The 19,093-nt window shown below is 37.3% G+C and overlaps 1 protein-coding gene across 2 annotated transcripts in view; it reads right to left on the bottom strand.

Annotated features, from left to right (window-relative positions):
• LOC138709530 (carboxylic ester hydrolase-like) overlaps positions 1–18,515 on the bottom strand; it is a 43,758-nt gene extending 25,243 nt beyond the window's left edge. Inside the window, exons 1-5 of one of the 2 annotated variants that reach the window (XM_069840355.1) lie at positions 17,316–18,515; positions 11,536–11,685; positions 9,313–9,475; positions 4,719–4,904; positions 677–879 (exon numbers count right to left, since the gene is read on the bottom strand). In XM_069840355.1, the coding sequence (XP_069696456.1) occupies positions 677–879; positions 4,719–4,904; positions 9,313–9,475; positions 11,536–11,685; positions 17,316–17,492 (879 nt within the window). In that variant the 5' untranslated portion in view covers positions 17,493–18,515. The remainder of the gene's footprint in view (positions 1–676; positions 880–4,718; positions 4,905–9,312; positions 9,476–11,535; positions 11,686–17,315) is intronic. The other variant, XM_069840356.1, reaches the window with a different exon arrangement.
• Between the last annotated feature and the right edge of the window lie 578 nt (positions 18,516–19,093).

The raw sequence follows: 19,093 nt of genomic DNA, 5'->3' as shown, positions 1-19,093 counted from the left end.
CTGGAAGCTGTGGAAAGAAGACAATTAGGAAAAGATCTATGGAGACATAGAGGGGAGTGGTATCTTGCAGTGCGATACTTTTATCAGTGACTGTAAATTAATATTTGGCTGTCAGAAAATGTCACAGGGCACTGTAAACTGACATATTAGTGTATTTATGTTTTAGAGAAAAGAAATTACCATTTTCCAGAAAAAGTAATGTCTCAGCAACTAATTGTCTTAGAAGACTATGGTTTAGCTTATTCTGTAGTAAAATTAATGCTTCATAAAGGCTGTGTTTTAAGATCTTGCCCATCCTGATTTACTAAAAAAAATTTTTGAGAGAAAAAATTCAGAATACTAATGAATCGTTCAATAACGTTGTTTGGTATCGAGTCCCAAAAAATGAGTTTGTTACTATGTCAACGTTGGAACTTGGTATACTAGATGATGCTGTATTCACATTTAATGATGGATAGCCGGATGAGAAATGATTTTCTAGTTAATGGAACAATTGGGAACGTTCCTGTCGTTTCTGTCGAAGATAATAAAAATAATCATCACATAAAATAATTGTTATTACAAATGAAAAAAGGGGTGGGAGCGATTTACGAAGCCAGAAAACAGGAGGAAGTATCCATTCGTGAAGTGTAGAAGAATATAACTACCTAATCATATATTACTACATAGTACTAACCTGTACTGTAAGTTCTGAAATACTTAAGATGATCTCCTCTGCATCGACTTCTCTGATGCAGGAAATCATTAAAGAACTGGGTTCAGTGGGACAGTCCAAATAATATGCGAGTCTAAGCCCGCTTATCTCCGATGTACCAGGCGAAGGGAGTGCCCAGAGGGAGGTGGCGGTGCCACTTTGAGATATACCGCGGTGAAACAAACCTGTGGGAAAATTGGTAAGAGTGAAAACTGGCGTTCAAAGATATGTGACCTGCGATTTTATGATCGTGTAAGCTAACTTCCTAACCACGAGATAAGTCAGAACCAAAGATATAACAAATTGAAAAACTTTGAAACAATTCCGCTAGTTCTCAATAGGTGGTACCTTTATTGGGGAGGTTAAAAAGTGTCAGGTGAAACGATTATGTAGATCAACCATAAGCTATTCACTTAAATGACAATATGAGCCGTTTCCAGCTAAACTCAGTCTTGTTTTACTAGTACAAACAGTAGCGTGGTATGGAAATTGAATTCTACAGGGTGTTTCAAAAATACGGGGCATAATTTCAGGTATGTATTTCCCACATGTAGACAATCAAAATACGAGGCGTGTTCTTAAAGTAAGTTCCGTTTTCAATTATAGCCGTCGCATCGCTGCAATCGTTATTTTGCACATGCGTGTTTTCTTCTTCAGTCCTCAGGCAAGCTGTGCATGCAGTTCCAGAGCTTCAGTCCGTGTGTGTGGTTAGTTGTGATCAGTTGAAATGTTTAAAGTGATCGAGCACCCCGCCGACTGTGAGATGCGCTCTGTTATCCGTTTCTTGAAAGCGAGAAATATCAAACCAGTTGACATTCATCGTCAACTTTGTGAAGTGTATGGTGATGATGCCATTAGTGATGGAATGGTCAGGAGATGGTTAGGAAGTTCAACGAGGGCGGTCTCTGTGCGTGACGGGCAGCGTATCGGTCGGCCATCTTTGATCAATGACGATTTGGTGCGTACTGTCGATGAAAAAATTCATGAGGACAGGAACAAATTGACCATCCCCCCCTACAGCCCGGATTTGGCTCCAAGTGACTTTCATCTCCTCCTGTACCTCAAGAAGTTCCTCGGTTGTCAACGTTTTGATGGCGACGACACCCAAAATCTCATATCGAAATTTGGCTGGGAACAAATTGACCATCCCCCCTACAGTCCGGATTTGGCTCCGAGTGACTTTCATCTCTTCCTGCACCTCAATAAGTTCCTCGGTGGTAAACGGTTTGATGGCGACGATGAAGTGAAAACAGCAGTGCGGGAGTGGTTCGCATCGCAGGCGGGCGAATTCTACAATGAGGGGATAGAAATACTTGTGCCACGACTCGATAAATGCCTCAATAATGGTGGAGATTATGTTGAGAAGTAATTGAAGTGTGGGGAATATAATGCTACAAAAATGGTTTGTAAATATCTTCCCGTTTACTTACTACACCCTTTTGGAACTTACTTTAAAAACACGCCTCGTAGTTCATTACAACATGTGTCCGGAAATGCTTTATTTCCGAGTTATGGCCTTCACAACATTGAAATTCAGGTGTGTATTTCCCACATGTAGACAATCAAAATAGTTCATTACAACATGTGTCCGGAAATGCTTTATTTCCGAGTTATGGCCTTCACAACATTGAAATTCACCGGAACGTTTTTCTTTCCGCAGGTCGTTGCCGTCAAAGGAGACATTAAGAGGGCACTCTGACAGTTCATTCCGATGCGAAGGTTACATTCAGTGTTGTGTAGGCGTTAGACTGTGCAACATGTATTCAAATCAAGAGCTGGCAGAGATACACTTCATGTACGGTAAGGCGGACAGCAATGCTGCGCTGGCTCGTCGTTTGTACCAGGAGAGGTACCCACAGCGAAAATGTCCAGATCGGAAGACTTTGTACGTCTCCATTACCGTCTGTGCGAGTATGGAAAATTTAACTCTCCTGGTTTGGGAATGGGACGACCAAGATCTACAACTCCAGAAGTACAGGAGGAGATTCTGGAGGCTGTGAACATGACTCCTTCTATCAGCACACGAAGAGTAGCGTTGCAAGTCAATGTTCCTCATACGACTGTCTGGAGACTGTTGAAAGAGTATTAATTATCATTTGCAACGTGTACAGGCCCTGTCACCAGCAGATTACCCTGCACGAGTTAGGTTCTGTCAGTGGTTCTTGCAGCTGTGTGGTGTAAATCCGAACTTTCCTGCCTTAGTATTATTTACAGATGAAGCACAGTTCACACGAGATGGTATAACAAATTTCCACAATCAGCATGTATGGGCGTATGAAAACCCACGTGCAACTGTTCCATCTCATCACCAGGTGCGGTTCTCCCTCAACATGTGGGCCGGTATCATTGGTGATCGATTAGTTGGACCCCATGTACTTGTAAACAGACTTACGGGGCAGGCGTACACAAACTTCCTGGAAAACACCATACCTCGTGTTTTAGAAGTCACTCCACTGATCAATCGTCAACACATTCACTTCTTGCATGATGGCGCTCCTGCACACTTCAGTCGTACGGCTCGCCGGTACTTGGATCGAAGGTTTCCTGATCGATGGATAGGTAGAGGTGGCCCAATTGCTTGGCCTCCACGCTCACCTGATCTGAACCCTCTCGATTTCTACTTGTGGGGCCATTTAAAATCATTGGTTTATTCGTCTCCGGTGCCTGATTTGGAATCCCTTCGGAATCGAATTGTGGCATGTTCTGAGGACATACGCAATACTCCTGGAGTTTGGGATCGTGTTCGCAGGTCAATGAGACATCGATGTGAGGTCTGTATTCAAGCAGGAGGTGGACATTTTGAACATCTTCTGTAATGACAATGACCTGCGGAAAGAAAAACGTTCCGGTGAATTTCAATGTTGTGAAGGCCATAACTCGGAAATGAAGCATTTCCGGACACATGTTGTAATGAACTATTTTGATTGTCTACATATGGGAAATACATACCTGAAATTATGCCCTGTATTTTTAAACACTCTGTATAATGCAGGATATATTTATGTACGATTTTCAACACTGACTATTATCTTCGCCATCTGTTTATAGAAATAATAACTCAAGAAGCCACACTTATATCAGCAAATTATCGATCACCATCGATTAGTAGAGTAGATATCTTTGAACGAAAGTCTAGTGAAATACATAGAAATACTGTATTGTTCAATTTCGAGCAAGTACATTCATCACCATGCATTCTAAGGGTATATTAGTGATTGATGAAATATTATTTTTAACACTTGCTCGTATTCTGTATTTAAGGGGAAACTCAACTATATTTTGGAACTTTTTTCCTATTTGACCAATCTTTTTCAAATTTGGAGAAAAAGTTTAATATACACATGAAAAGTAACATGCAAAATCTCAGCTCATTAGATCCAATACTTTTCAAAATAAAAAAAAATATTTCAATTTTGAATCAATAATTAATTGAAATATCACTTTTAATTATCATTATTTATTTTCTGGTTTTGTGCATTTGACTGTGACTTCACAATGAATAGGGGAAGAATTCTGCGTATTGATTTAGATCTGTCACGTAAATTAGTGTAGAAATTTAATTTTTCATTTCTATGACAATTTTTCTCCAATTTTTAAGTTGAGTGTCCCCTTAACACAATTAAACTTATATTCTTCAGATTCAACTTAGCCTTCTGTAATTCTTAAGATTCGAACCAATGCTGAAATGAATACTTTTAATCAACATTAAACCTGCAAATCAAGATTTCAGGTATAACTCCCTGTAAAGTTGATTTGAATAATTTCGAGGGAAAAATTGTTCCGGAGCCGGGTATCGAACCCGGGACCTTTAACGTACGTTAAACCAGAGGTCCCGGGTTCGATACCCGGCTCCGGAACAATTCTTCCCTCGAAATTATTCAACATTAAACCTATTCCAATAAACATCTCACCATGTGCCCGAAAATCTTCGAGTATCACACGGTCTAATATTCAAACGTAATTGATCAGGGAACTATCATGTTCGAACGCATCCAGTATATTTAAGGCCCTGTAGAATACTCACCTTTACCGGCTGCCGACAGCATAAGGTAATGCACACTAGCTCCTCCCGCCCCATGTCCAAATATCGTCACATTATCAGGATTCCCGCCAAATGCTGCGATATTGTCTCTCACCCAGCGCAGTGCTGCCACCTGATCCTTGAAGCCATTGTTACCAGGACACACTTCATTTCCAGTGCTAAAAAATCCTACGCAGATATCATTCAAAAACTAATCATACTTAATGTGGTAAAAACATAATACAATTATTAGTAGTTGGTTACATTACATCGATATATAGGCCTAACTAAAGTATTTCAGTGAAATACAATCTATTATTTCTAATATTTCTGCAGAAGCACATCCTCCCATTGATGAATGATACACATAAACACTTATCATACTTGGTATTTAAGTATTGAAGTTAAATCTTGTGAACTCCAATTTGTCTTGGTTGCCATATGTTCCTATTTTGTACGACCATATCACAGTCTAGTATATACAGTCGCGAAGCTCAATACGTAGTAAATATGCAAACATTAGATAGTTGCTCACCACTAGGATCGCTAATATCGCCTCATTACAGGCAATGCAAAATAGTACCGTCACAGTCTATTGTTCCTAGCACCCTCAAAACTCAAGCTTCGTGACTGTATATAGTAAACTGTGACCTTATTGTAATTTGACCTACTTCTCCGTGTCCGTACCGTAGAAAACAGTGCATCGTGGTCTGCTGTTGTGACGAGAATCCAAGCCCCCACATAATGGTAAGGCATCAAGTCACAAACACTTTCAAGTCTGAGTATTTCTAACAAAGGAAATATTATTCAACGCCTTGAGAACTGCACAAATATTAAGGATATTACTGGAGAGAGTAAGATAGGCTAATATTTTTTTTTATTATTTAATCCTTTCCTTATTGATTGATTGATTGGTTGATGGATTGATTGATTGGATTGATTGAGTGATTGATTCATTCATTCACTCCTCTCTTTACTTTATTTACTTATTTATTTATTAATTTATATATATTTTTTCATTCAATATTGTATTTTCTTTGTATATCTGTGTGTGATTTAGGAAATAAAATTAATTTGTATTAACGTTGTATCAGATTAGACCAGGCCTGCACAAGGTTTGCGCTCTCCGAGCCGGGTCACAGCTCATGAGCGGAAAGCAGATATTAGCTGCGCTCTGTATAAGGGTGGACTGGAAGAAGGGGTGATCTCGTACAAAATATACACAAAAGGAAGTACTATTACAAGTGCTTATGAAATGAATTCCCGTCCAGTGTTTGCAAAACTATCTTGGACTATTACTAATTAATAAAGAAATATTTATTTTACAGAAATAATAAAAATTCTATAGCTACTTAAATGTACACTATTATTTTGTTATATTTTTATTTATCAGTACATCAAAACGGGGTTTTATGCATTCGGCAGCTGAAAGGAACAGTAGTCTACTGATCGTAATGAAGCATCAGTTACAGATGTTCGATACCTGCTTTTATTAAAGTTCATTATAGAAAACAGTTGCTCACAAATATAAATGTTGAGCCAAACATAGCAGCCTGTGTAGTCGTGGATATTATTGATAATGTTTGGTCTTGTAAAACTCAACCAGACTAGTAGTATTATTCAAACGAACTTTAGCCCTTAGGTCACATTGAAGATCAATAAGTTCGAGCTGTAAATCGTTGAATGTTAAATGTTTTGTTCCGTCTTTTAGATTCCTCCATACTGTACTGTAGCAGTAGGTAAGCAACGTGAAACAGTTACTGAGAATAGGCCTACACACTGCACTCCACTAGATAGCTGAGTGGTCGTTTCCCTCTCCTCTACCTATAGCAAGTCTATGTCATTCTGACGTATCTTCCTCTCCGTTTCGGCGAGCGGTAAACACGGTTCTCCCGCTCCGAAGGAGCGCGCGCGCTCGTTGAGCGCTGTTTGTACAGGTATGGATTAGACTTTTATCATGAATTAACAACTCCTAAATATCCATTTCCGTATGATCGATTTTTTACTGTCCATAATATTCCTTAACTTTCATGCTCTGCCACAGTAGTATTCAATCTTTTTGCTTGCGTACCCCAAAATATATTTGAACTGTCAAACTGTATTGCAGTTATATAAGAAATAAGAAAAGACTATGATTGATGTACAGTAGTGGCAAAAAAAAAAAACCGGACCGACCCTTGTAGCTGATTGCAGAGTCTTGTTCACAGTGACAGTACGACGGACTGGCAACTAAGACTTTCATGGTTCGAATCCGCCTGGAAAGGAAACTTTTTTTTTTATGTTCCTTATTCAAATTTATTCCCAATACTTTTCGATTGCTGCGATATTTTACTACTTAATTAACTTATTATTCCCAGAACATGAATTTTACCAGCTTATTTTCTAATGGCTTTCGAAATGGCTACGTCAGCAGTCGAAACTACAACAGTTTCAATAGATTACTCGCTATCTTGTGAATGCGGGCGTGGCATGCGCAGTGCCTCATTCCGGGGACTTTGATTATTCTGTCGGTCTGGTTTTTTTGCCACTACTATACTAAAATGAATTATTATTATTATTATTATTATTATTACATTATTATTATTATTATTATTATTACTATCACTAGCCGTACCCGTGCGCTCCGCTGCACCTGTTAGAAATAAATATAAAGTAATTACATAATTAAAATAGAACGTTTGATCTAGGGTACATTCGTGTTTGATAGAAGGATAAATCGTTTAATATGTTACTTAATTTAAATTGTATTTAAATAATTTCAATGCGGTCATTTTGGTCATGAGAGCACTCGTTTGTTGCAATGAATGAATAAATGTTTTTTTTTCTTCCTACTCAAAAATTTTATATTTTGCACACAGGAGTTACTGCAGGAACAACAACGCTATAATCTGAGGCGGCGGTGAAAATGTATTGTATTGTTATTTTAAAAGTCTTGTATATCCTTAAATTTCACTCAGAAGTTACTGTAATAGCATTACAGAATTATGTCCATCTAGAGAAACTACATTTTCCAAACGTGAAATAATAATTAATTATACAAATCGGTTAATTTAGCTTCCGATATTACTTCATGCAAACACAGAAACATTCTCTGTAGGCTATGTTTAATAGCTTTCGATTGTTGTTGTCCAACGCCCCTTATAGGCGAAGTCATTTGCTTTTATTTAGTACAGAGCCTTAGATGGCGTTGTTATTGTAATTTTAAAAATCATTTATCTAATTAATATCAGTCCTATCAAAATTTTGTATAGAATAAAACTTATCGTAAATCATTTTTAAATAAACTTTTGTTATGCAAATCTAGTCTTTCAGGTGAAGCTCCCTGTAAAGCAGATTTGAATAATTTCAAGGGAAAAATTGTTCCGGGGCCGGGTATCGATCCCGGGACCTCTGGTTGAACGTACCAGCTCTCTCCCAACTGAGCTACTCGGGAACTCCACCTGACACCGTCTCAACTTTTCCCTTTATATCCACACAACTCGCCTGGGCTGACGAAACGCCAGAGACCCACATCGAGTGCACACAAACTCTGTGTGTCTTGGAATTGTGGTTTTCTGTTAACGTACACAGTGACGTATATATTATGCAAATCTAGTCTTTCAGGTGAAGTTCCCTGTAAAGCAGATTTGAATAATTTCAAGGGAAAAATTGTTCCGGGGCAGATTTGAATAATTTCAAGGGAAAAATTGTTCCGGGGCCGTGTATCGATCCGGGACCTCTGGTTGAATTTACCAGCGCTCTCCTAACTGAGCTACTATTCAACTTTTGTTATGTAACATATTTCATGAAAAGTAATAGTAAGGGAGATATTTCGATTAATTTAATTCAGGCTCTCCTTATAACCCCCTTTTAAATAAAGTATTTTGAATGCCGTATAGCCTAAAATCTAAGTTACAACGAACTTAATTTATATTCCAATTTTCATATAAATCGGTTCAGCCATTATCGCGTGAAAAGGTAACAAACATCCAGACAGACAGACATACAAACAAAAATTTCAAAAAAGCGATTTTCGGTTTCAGGATGGTTAATTATAGGCTACATGTTAACACCAATTATTTTTGGAAAATCGAAAATTACCAGAAAAAATTTTGGCTACAGATTTATTATTAGTATAGATTATTATTATTATTATTATTATTATTATTATTATTATTACTATTATTATTACTATTATTATTATTATTATTATTATTATTATCATTATACTGTCTTTATTGATGCAATAATAATAGTAACGATTTACGTAAAATGGTATTCAAGCAAGGAAAACACGAGTTGATAGTACAAAATAAACTATAATATAATGCAATATTTATCAATAAATATAATAAAAGAAATATGTAGCATTTTTAAATATGCATATTCTTTGAGACAGCCTCGATTGAATACCATTACTCTACCTAAATATGATGCTTGTCGATTGCAGGGGATTTGCTACACGGGTTATATCTAAGTAGGTGAACATTGGCTTTCTACTAAATCGACGGAGCAGTGTACCGGAACTTTGCGTGTCTCGTATAAAAACTATACACGGTTTATTAGTAAGTCAGTTACTGTAGTTCTCCAGTTATCGATAGTGTAAATATGAACATACCAAATGCTCCGAGGCGATAATTTATTGTAACCAACACTATTTCTTTGTCCAGAAGATACTGTGGGCCGTACAGGTCACTACTGCCAGAACCTGCCACCCAGCCTCCACCATGGATCCAGAACATCACAGGAAGTAATTCTGCTACCTCTCCGTCCGCTGGTAACTAGTATAAATAAATGCAGTATCAGATTACGCCAACTGGGCGCTAGCATGATTACGAACATTATCTTAAACATAATCATTTGTTAAGACTTCTTAATTACACTGCTAAAAAATTAAACATATTTTTCGTTAAAAGGTAAATAAGGGGCGATTCTTATAGCAAATTTCGTGCTGATTTCAGATCTGTTTTCAAAATGTTTCTATCACCCAGCGTTTTTGAGTAATTGTATGAAATGTACTTCAGATTTTTCTAGTATTGATACCTTGTAACATTTTACCTAAAATCATATTTATTTACCTAAAATGTGTGTGAAATAGATTTTAGGTTATACTTCGCTTGAGAAACATCTGACAGAATATTTGGGCTCCATTTTTCCTGGTAGCGCCTTCCCATTTCAGGAAAATCCTGATTTCCTATGTTCGTCGCTCACTACCCGAAGATTTTGAGGAAAAAAAAAAATAGATGAGAATCCAAGAAGTTATTTTGAGGGCTATTTCAAGTGCTCAGTTCCTGTCCTCATCTATTTAGCAATCAAAAGAACACTCGTAAGCTTTTTTAACTAGTGTAGTAAAAGTCATCTGTGTGCTTTCAATATTAATTAACCACAAACATAACAAAAATTGTTTGTGATATACACAGTATTTCGAGGTACGTTTCACTTTATAAGATACTTTTACCACACTTAAAATTAGGCCAAAGAAAACACGGGTTATGAAACTTGTTTCATGATTGTAAGTTCCAATTCAACTGAGAATTAATACTCACTCTCACAGTCTTATGAGCAGGCTTCGAGACTTTGGACCCGATACAATAAGTTTACTGCGCATGCACTATAGGTTGTTGACTCGCTACAGGTAGATACAGATGTATTGAGATAATAACGTTGCTATTTAGAGTAAAGTACGGCAGTATGGGGAAACACACATACGTACATTCTGAAAGTAAATATACATTACACAATGATAATGTCAAAAGAATGTGAAAAGTATTTATTCTGTTGTCTTTTATAAGCATTTTTGTTTAATTATACACAGTGTTAATGGTGGAATAAGCATGTAGCAATTTTAATTTCTTCATTTATCCTATTAGTCGTCTTTAGGAAGTGCAGTTACAGTACCGAATTGCAATTTACTACAAGATACATTTTCAGTGTCTCAAAAGTAAATCTTTTTCGGTTATCTGCCAAAGTTTGTACTGTAGAAAGCTGCGTTCTACGTCGCATGACGTGATAGGAGCAAAACGAAAAAACTAACATCATTGCAGTCTCTAAGAGACAGTCCTTTATTCTCGGGTGACCCTATGTCCACTAATTTGCTGTTTATGTTACACAATGTTCCATATCCGTCACTTTTACATAAAATTGATTTCCACTTCTGTTTCACACGTTCAGTAACCGGTGTACTTGGTGTCTCATTAATTCTCTGTGTCATTTCCACAATTAATTTGAGGGCTTCCGGCATCTCTTGCTCTGTCTTTTCTAACCGTGTAATAGTTTCAGACACAGTTTGTATGAAAACCAAATTATTCGTCAGAACCTTCAAATCCAGAGCGTTTTCCTTTGCGTATTTGTTGGCATTCATTCTACAGTACCCCCACCCACTGTACGCTTTACCACTATACTCAGTACGCCGTTATGCGGATTTCCCACTGAACTGCTCTATTGGGTCCGAAGTCTTGAAGCCTGCTTGAGGAATAAAATTCATTTTTATGAATTCTGACTTGACAGGCAACAGTGATCTAAATTTATAGGTGAATTGTTAAAACATTAAAATGAAATACATATTTTCTTTCCGTTATCATGTTAAGGATTGTACATAGCTATAAAAATAAATAGGCCTACATTTTTCGAAAATTACAAACAAAAAAATAGTGGGTGGTAGAAAAATTCTGACTTCATTTTTGGAATCAGCAGATGACATTACACAAGAAACAGCAGAAATTGCACATTTAACAAAATCATTGTTGACCAGTGTTATTATCAATTTTTTATATCATGAATCTAATAGATTTTTAAAGTGTGATTTCATTGTAAATAGGCAACTACATTGATTAACGCTTACCAGTGGAGTATACACATTGAGGTACAGGCAGTCTTCATCTCCCACTACTTCAGGTGATTTGGGTCTCGGGGGAAGTGGTCTTTGCATACAATCCGGTCCTTCTTTAGTGGCATCTAAAACACCAGTCCAGGGTTCAGGAGGCTGGGGAGGCTGTGAATATTTAAATATTATTTTCAACTATGAAATAAAAATTCAATATTATGAATATTATAATATAAATATTCTCATTACGTGATTTACGAATATCACAAAAATCCAGATTGTTGTAATGTACCAATGCAACTCTTATGTATTCCTAGGTAGTTCATTCACCAGACACAGGATCGGTAGGCAAGCGGCTCTACCCACTGAGCTACGCTGGCGACTTAATTTTTGTTCCTTAGTATACTTATGCAGGGACATCATTTTATTTTTACTTCAATTTTTATTGTACCTGAGTTTTTGAATGTACTTCACTCCCACTTCTTCTACTAATGAAGTTCAACCGTCCTTCACACGGATCCAAGACCGCATATACAGTCATAGTAGCCTTACGGTCATAGTAAATAGTACGTTCCAAAAGTATGTGACGAAAGAGCTTTCAATATTCCATCATTTTCCATTTGCCTACGTCGCATCCCTGTTTCCCCCACCTGCTTCTATTCGCCTCTCTGTAAATGCTAGTGGCTGGGCTGTCTTAGCTCTTTTCTGAGAACATTAATTTCTGGTTAGGAATTGGACGTCTGCGTAATATTATACCCACACAATTGTTTAAAATAACTTAAATAAAAGGGCCTCGTTAAGTAATTAACGGTCACGTGATTTCCTCCCTTTCTACGACGCTGCGACGTAATCACTTGGACGGACAGCAGATAGCATGTCTGAGTAATTTTATCTTTTCGGATCGGGCAGAAGTGAAGACTGAATTTACAGTACGTAAGGTACTCTTTTATAGAGTAGGTACAGAATTATTTCAACATGAGTTACCGATACGAAGTATGAACCTGGTAATTGGAATTAGGTACAATAGTCTATAGTGCGATAATGTGAACATTAGAACTGAAGCCTGTATCCAAATGAACGACCACCATTTTCAAAAATGTGTTTAAATATCCATATTATGATTATTTTTCAATTTAACTTCATTCTCTATATTGTACGCTAATGTATTGTAGGCAGTACAATATACACTGCATAATGAATACGTCCGCATGGACAGCTCAGTTCGTGAGTAAAAACACTCATTGTTAATACTGTACTGTATTTTGATTAAACAAAAACCTAATGAAAATTATCAAACTCAAAATCGCGATATTTCCTTGTTTACGTAAATGGATGAACTACTTTTCTTCCTTCCTACACCTGTAAAGTGATTTGTTTGTATATTACGCCAGTATCATCGAACTCCAGTCGTGGAAGGTGGTAGCAAACGGTGTTTCCGGTTCTTCATCGTTGATCCAAAGGTATAGCCAGGTTAATATTAGAAATGTTAGTAAAAATAAAATGATGTCCCTGTATATTAGGACCTGTAACATGTAACTAGAAATAACATCTTTTAAAACGTTCCATAAACAGAAAATGTAATTTTTGTATCTATCATTTCAGAAATAAATAAAACATCTCTTTCACTTTCCCTGTCTTTTAAGAGTAGCTCTGTAAATAACAAAACAGCAACCGGCGTGGCTCGGTCGGTTAAGGTGCTTGCCTGCCGGTCTGAAGTTGCGCTCGGGCGCAGGTTCGATCCCCGCTTGGGCTGATTGTTTGCTTGGGTTTTTTTCGAGGTTTCCCCAACCGTAAGATGAATGCCAGGTAATCTATGGCGAATCCTCGGCCTCATCTCGCCAAATACCATCTCGCTATCACCAATCTCATCGACGTTAAATAACCTAGTAGTTGATACAGCGTCGTTAAATAACCTACTAAAAAAAGTAACAAAATTCTTAAGGGAATGTATTTTCAACTTCTTTATTGTGACATACATTTCAATGTATTTTTTTTTACTTGGTTATTTAACGACGCTGTATCAAATACGAGGTTATTTAGCGTCGATGGAATTGATGACAGCGAGATGACATTTGGCGAGATGAAGCCGAGGATTCGCCATAGATTACCTGACATTTGCCTTATAGTTGCGAAAAACCTCGGAAAAAACCCAACCAGGTAATCAGCCCAAGCGGGAATCGAATCCGCGCCCAATCCCAACTCCGGATCGGCAGGCAAGCGCCTTATCCGTCTAAGCTACGCCACCGGAGTAGCTGTAATCAAATGTAATGTTTGCCAAGACTTACTATTTGAATAGATCATCATACACAATTTCGCTCTCGCGCTTGTGGAATACCCTACCCAGTGACATCAGAGACTGTCGGAATTTAGTAGCGTTCAAAAACAAACTTATTAAGCATCTTTTTACTGCGTAGGGGGCAGTGCAGTAAACAGAATACTCTAACTTATTGCTTTTTTTATTTTAGTCGGTTATTTTACGACACTTTATCAACAGCTTAGGTTATTTAGCGTCAGAATGAGATGAAGGTGATAATGCCGATGAAATGAGTCCGGGGTCCAGCACCGATAGTTATCCAGCATTTGCTCATATTGGGTTGAGGGAAAACCCTGGAAAAAACCTCAACCAGGTAACTTGCCCCGACCGGGAATCGAACAACGGCCACCTGCTTTCGCGGCCAGACACACTAACCGTTACTCCACAGGTGTGGACTAACTTATTGCAAATGTTTTCAAATTGTTCTCTTTTGTTTCTCTTGATATTTGTACAACCAGTTAGGCTACTTATTTTTAGATATTTAGTCATTTTATTAAATTACTAATTCATTAGTAGAGCGGTGCAGACAGAGCACATGACAGACAGAATGGCATCATAGCAAGGGTTCCGACGTTACTCGGCGTGTTCCCTGTGTACAAGCGACGGTCATGTACACGATGTGTTGACGTACAGACGACACAATAGAAATGACACAGTTCCCTAACGTTTCTGCAATTCGTTTCCTACAGATACTTTAGTAAGATTTCAAAATTACAAAACTAATTCATCATTTCATCCTAAACAAATAATATACTGCATACATGTATGATTTCATACAGAAGGCAAACAAAATCACTGTTTATTTGTAACGGGTTCATGTTATTCTATTCGCAAAAGCACTTGAAAAATAGTTTTTGTTTTTCCTTTTCTTTACAATGAGTGTGATTTATTAATGCACATGTGATACGTTATCAGATTTCTTCCAAATATTGTTACAGTGCACAACAAATGACATTTGTGCGTTATTAACAAAAAAGGATTTTCGTCTATCCGATAGCATGGCCTTATATGTGGAGAAGCTTCTTTCTACGTCTGTTGAGACGACTGGGGCATACGTAAAATCCTGTAAAACATTTTTTTTCAACTTCAGTTAGTTCTTCAAAGGAATCCGGAATCCTTATCTCCAGAAATACTGTCACTAATCTTTCAGAGTTTATAATATCCACCATTTTTTTTTCAACTTATTTGTTATTTTCGCAGATATTATTGTACAAATTTTATCGTCTACTTGAGCCACTTTCTTCCAGATATTTCGCAGTAGGGAAATCTGATCAACCAGTTTTGTACCAGACTTCTCTAAAGCTGTTATACAATCAGGAATAAACCCATAATTCGATTCAATGTATTCCAATTAGTTTTATGCTTGAATCAATTAACAAAAATATCACCATATTCGGAACTAAGTCTCTTAAACTTTGCCGAACGAATTTGCTCCGCCTTAGGAATCGTAACACTAGAACCCAACTGTTCTTACGTATGTTTCTTCAGTACTGACGTTTGCTTTACCACGCTGTACCTACTGCTTGGAGCTATCCTGTGTACCGCAGAGTCAGACCTCTGCAGGTACACAAGGTGAATTTACAACCCTTGCCCTGTTGCCGGTGTGTCGAACAACTGCTGCCTTTGCACGGCTCTACTCATTAGTAAATACTACTAACTTACTGGCTTTTAAGGAACCCGGAGGTTCATTGCCGCCCTCACATAAGCCCGCCATTGGTCCCTATCCTGAGCAAGATTAATCCAGTCTCTACCATCATATCCCACCTCCCTCAAATCCATTTTAATATTATCCTCCCATCTACGTCTCGGACTCCCTAAAGGTCTTTTTCCCTCTGGCCTCCCAACTAACACTCTATATGCATTTCAGGATTCGCCCATACGTGCTACATACCCTGCCCATCTCAAACGTCTGGATTTAATGTTCCTAATTATGTCAGGTGAAGAATACAATGCGTGCAGTTCTGTGTTGTGTAACTTTCTCCTTTCTCCTGTAACTTCATCCCTCTTAGCCCCAAATATTTTCCTAAGAACCTTACTCTCAAATACCCTTAATCTCTGTTCCTCTCTCAAAGTGAGAGTCCAATTTTCACAACCATAAAGAACAACCGGTAATATAACTGTTTTATAAATTCCAATTTTTACAGATTTTTTGACAGCAGACTAGATGACAAAAGCTTCTCAACCGAATAATAACAGGCATTGCCCATATTTGTTCTGCGTTTAATTTCCTCCCGAGTGTCATCTATATTTGTTACTGTTGCTCCAAGATATTTGAATTTTTCCACCTCTTCGAAGGATAAATCTCCAATTTTTATATTTCCATTTCGTACAATATTCTGGTCACGAGACATAATCATATACTTAGTTTTTCCGGGATTTACTTCCAACCTTATCGCGTTACTTGCTTCAAGTAGAATTTCCGAGTTTTCCCTAATCGTTTGTGGATTTTCTCCTAACATATTCACGTCATCCACATTTACAAGAAGCTGATGTTACCCGTTCAATTCCAAACCCTTCTGTAATGCATTAGTAAATAGTAAATAAAATATTGGTAAATAAAAATAAGTAAATAAGTAACTAAGTAAGTGAATAAGTAAGTAAATAAGTAAAAAAATTAAATAATAAATAAATAAAAATGAAAAACAAAAAGAAATAAAGAAATAAGAAAAGAGATAACACGGAACCAAACAAAACACAACAAAAGAAAAGAAAACAAATAAATATTATGCCACCAACTTCGGTATAGGATAGGCGAGTTCTGGAACTACAACCCCCGTACACTTGCTCTCACTCGTTATAGCAACGACGCCAGTTTATCCTATTCTGAGCTTGGTTGCGTAATAAATATGTTAAATTAGTACATTATGCAGCGAGCCTATAATTACCATTATAGGCGAGTTTCATACGACTTTTTATGCTCGACCATATTTCTAACTTGAAATTACCGGTACTCAGATGTATGCATTTTATTTGTAACTGACAAGATCGGAAGTGACCTTGTTCTAGGTCGTGAATTGTGAGATGTGCGCAGACGCGAAAGTATTGATTTTTTCCGAGGAACAATAATGTCATTGACCTTGACGTAGTCCCGTTAAACTTGATAATATTATAATATTATAACCTTGATTATTGAATTCGACATTGAAAAACGAGATGACAAATTGAATTTATTTGAATATTATTTACAATTAACGCTAATTATTATAGTAACAGAACATAACCTTCTGCGACAGTATTGGATTTCCATCCTCCGTGACTTTTCGCTAATTCTCTTTCGATTGCATATCCGAGAATAATCGATACTTGCGGTTTTATAACGGTACAAAGCTGACTTGTCATTGGCTGAACACATGTAAGCTGAGTTATCATTGGCTGAAAACCTGTACTTTAATGACATGCATTAAAGGACTGCTACCAGATGTATAATTAGTACATTTCGGCATGGTCGAGCATAAAAATATATAACAAACTTCTATTCACATACCTGAAATCTTAGCTCTCCTACTGGTGGTTTTGCATAAGGAATTCCTTGAAAGGAGAATATTTCACGACCTTTCCTCGACAGCAAGCGATGTCCTTGTAAGCGTCCGTGTGGCAGATCTACATAGTCTGCCCAGACTGCCGTCAGCAGGCAAAAACAGATCAGCTGTAACGTCAGCATTGACACAGACAGACTGCTTTCCGTTCGGGACCGTTCCCTGTCTAGTGAACAGTAATTGGACGATGCGAACTGCAAACGCTTATCGATCTTGTTCGGTAATGATTACTTTTTCTTATCTTTTTTATTGGACGTTAATCTTAAATAATTTTACACTGAATAACATCCCAATTTAAGATAGATAAAGGTACAGGTAAAGGTTAAATTTAAGATACCACCTATATACGTCATGAAATCGCTTAAGGAGCACGAAGTTAGAGCTCCATGCTTTTTTGATCTCGGCACTAGAATGAGGTTCTGTGGTCGGATCCACGCTCCGACCGCCTTTAACTCCTGGAAACACGCGGTACCGGTCTAGCCACTGCACTGCAGCGGTGACCAAAGCGGGTGTCGTGATTATATCGTGTAATCATACTATACTATACTTACTGGCTTTTAAGGAACCCGGAGTTTCATTGCCGCCCTCACATAAGCCCGCCATCGGTCCCTATCCTGAGCAAGATTAATCCAGTCTCTATCATCATACCCCACCTCCCTCAAATTCATTATAATATTATCCTCCCATCTACGTCTCGGCCTCCCTAAAGGTCTTTTTCCCTCCGGTCTCCCAACTAACACTCAATATGCATTTCTGGATTCGCCCATACGTGCTACATGCCCTACCCATCTCAATCGTCTGGATTTTAAGTTCCTAATTATGTCAGGTGAAGAATACAATGTGTGCAGTTCTGTGTTGTGTAACTTTCTCCATTCTCCTGTAACTTCATCCCGCTTAGCCCCAAATATTTTCCTAAGCACCTTATTCTCAAACACTCTTAACCTATGTTCCTCTCTCAGAGTGAGAGTCCAAGTTTCACAACCATACAGAAGAACCGGTAATATAACTGTTTTATAAATTCTAACTTTCAGATTTTTGGACAGCAGATTGGATGATAAGAGCTTCTCAACCGAATAATAACACGCATTTCCCATATTTATTCTGCGTTTAATTTCCTCCCGAGTGTCTTTATATTTGTTACTGTTGCTCCAAGATATTTGAATTTTTCCACCTCTTCGAAGGATAAATCTCCAATTTTTATACTTCCATTTCGTACAATATTCTGGTCACGAGACATAATCATATACTTTGTCTTTTCGGGATTTACTTCCAAACCGATCGCTTTACTTGCTTCAAGTAAAATTTCCGTGTTTTCCCTAATCGTTTGTGTATTTTCTCCTAACATATTCACGTCATCTGCATAGACAAGAAGCTGATGTACAATTAATAATAATACTAATAATTAATACTAACAATAATTTATAATAATAATATTAATAATAATAATAATAACAACAATAATAATAATAATGATAATAATAATAATAATAATAATAATAATAATAATAATAATAATAACAGGGAATATCCTAGATTAAATGAAGCACTATCACTTAAAATAACATTTAAAATTAATCTAATTTGTATCTTAAATCTAAGTTCGAACTAAAACCCACGAGTATGATATGTTCATATCTGCACAAGTACCTTTCAACATTACACTCATTTCGCTGTCAACTCACTCACTGCACTGGAACTACGACACATTTCACTCATTCTATCCTGA

Source organism: Periplaneta americana, chromosome 11, assembly GCF_040183065.1.
Source record: "Periplaneta americana isolate PAMFEO1 chromosome 11, P.americana_PAMFEO1_priV1, whole genome shotgun sequence".
Taxonomy (NCBI): Eukaryota; Metazoa; Arthropoda; class Insecta; order Blattodea; family Blattidae; genus Periplaneta; species Periplaneta americana.
This window is presented reverse-complemented; position numbering and strand designations above follow the sequence as displayed.